This window comes from Ursus arctos, chromosome X (genome assembly GCF_023065955.2).
Source record: "Ursus arctos isolate Adak ecotype North America chromosome X, UrsArc2.0, whole genome shotgun sequence".
NCBI lineage: Eukaryota > Metazoa > Chordata > Mammalia > Carnivora > Ursidae > Ursus > Ursus arctos.
In genome coordinates this window covers 105,323,393-105,325,250 of record NC_079873.1, presented here as the reverse complement: position 1 = coordinate 105,325,250, position 1,858 = coordinate 105,323,393, and the positions used below count along the sequence as shown (strand labels likewise).

The window sequence follows — 1,858 nt, the reverse complement described above, 5'->3', positions numbered from 1 at the left end:
TCCATCACAGTGGGATTTTGTTGTTGTTTCATTTATAACACTTCTTTTTTTAAAAAAAGAGTAAAATTAATATTTTATTGTCACTTATAATCAGATGGAAGTTGAGTATATAGTCTTCATATTTGATCTTCCCTTTTTGTAAATAAATAAACTTATAAATTTTAAATAGCCAATGGCTGGTTGTGTTTTCAGAGAACATAATTAGGTTAATTCATTAATGGTAGCTTCAAGTTTCCCCTTATTAGTTCCAGAAAATTCACCCACCTTTTGTCCCTTTCTAAAAAAACTGGAAAGATGGGGCGCCTGGGTGGCTCAGTCAGTTAAGCACCTGACTCTTGATTTTGGCTCAGGTCCTGATCTCAGGGTTATGAAATTGAGCCCTGTGATAAGCTCTGTGCCGGGCATAGAGCCTGCTTAAGGTACTCTCTTTCCCTCTGCCTCTCCCTCCACCTTTAAAAACAAAACAAAAAAGAGGATGTGGAGAAAGGGGAGCCCTCTTACACAGTTGGTGGGAATGCAAGTTGGTACAGCCACTTTGGAAAGCAGTGTGGAGGTTCCTCAATTAAAAATAGAGCTACCCTATGACACCCACCAATTGCACTACTGGGTATTTACCCCAAAGATACAGACGTAGTGAAGAGAAGGGCCATATGCACCCCAATGTTCATAGCAGCATTGTCCACAATAGCGAAATTGTGGGAGGAGCCGAAATGCCCATCAACAGACGAATGGATAAAGAAGATGTGGTCCGTATATACAAATGAATATTACTCAGCCATCAGAAAGGATGATTACCCAATCTTTGCATCAACATGGATGGAACTGGAGGAGATTATGCTAAGTGAAATAAGTCAAGCAGAGAAAGACAATTATCATACGGTTTCACTTATATGTGGAACATAAGGAATAGCAGGGAGGACATAAGGAGAAGGAAGGGAAAAATAAAGGGGGGGAATCAGAGGGAGAGATGAACCATGAGAGACTATGGACTCATGGAAACAAACTGAGGGTTTTAGAGGGGAGGGGGGTGGGGGATGGGTTAGCCTGGTGATGGGTATTAAGGAGGGCACATATTGCATGGAGCACTGGGTGTTATACACAAGTAATGAATCATGGAACACTACATCAAAAACTAAGGATGTACTGTATGGTGACTAACATATCATAATAAAAAAATACTGGCAAATAAAATTAAACAGTACATTAAAAGAAAACAAAAACAAAAAACAAAAAAACTCAGAAAAACTGGAAGGTTGGCATGCATTTGACTTTACATTCTGAAGCGACATCCTGACAGTCATCCACATCTACTTCAAGGGATACCACGTTGGAATACTTCTCAGAGAGGGGATGAAAGAAAGGCTTGGTCATTTTGCAAGGCCCACACCATGTGGCTGAGAAGTCAACTACAACTGGTTTATCTCCAGCACTGTTCAAGGCTTCCTGAAAAGAATACTTGCTCTTTATCTGCTTCACCATTTTGGCAGTTTGAGTTTGACAAATGATGGTAGGGATTGATGAGAGTGGATCCAAAAATGCCAGACAGAGCTTGCAAAACATTCAGCCTGTCTTCCCTTTATGGCAACTAGCATTTATTTTTTTAAAATTATGTATCTAATTTTTTAATTTGAATATATTTGACACACAAACTGATGGTTGCCAGAGGAAAGGGGGCCTAAGGGATGGACAAAATGGGTAAAGAGACATGGGAGATACCCACTTCTAGTTATGAAATGAATAAGCCACAGGAGTAAAAGGCACAGAATAGGGAATATAGTTAATGACATTGTAATGGTGTTGTATGGTGACGGATGGTAGCTAAACTTGTGCTGAGCACAGTATAACATATAGACTTGCT

General features: G+C 39.7%; 1 protein-coding gene across 1 annotated transcript; it reads right to left on the bottom strand.

Moving 5' to 3' along the window:
• Positions 1-201: 201 nt before the first annotated feature.
• On the bottom strand, positions 202-1,479 carry LOC113246818 (thioredoxin-like). The gene is made up of 2 exons (XM_044379877.1): positions 1,247-1,479; positions 202-286 (listed from the first exon to the last, which is right to left on the bottom strand). Exons 1-2 carry the CDS (start codon positions 1,477-1,479, stop codon positions 202-204), a joined length of 318 nt encoding a protein of 105 aa, XP_044235812.1.
• Between the last annotated feature and the right edge of the window lie 379 nt (positions 1,480-1,858).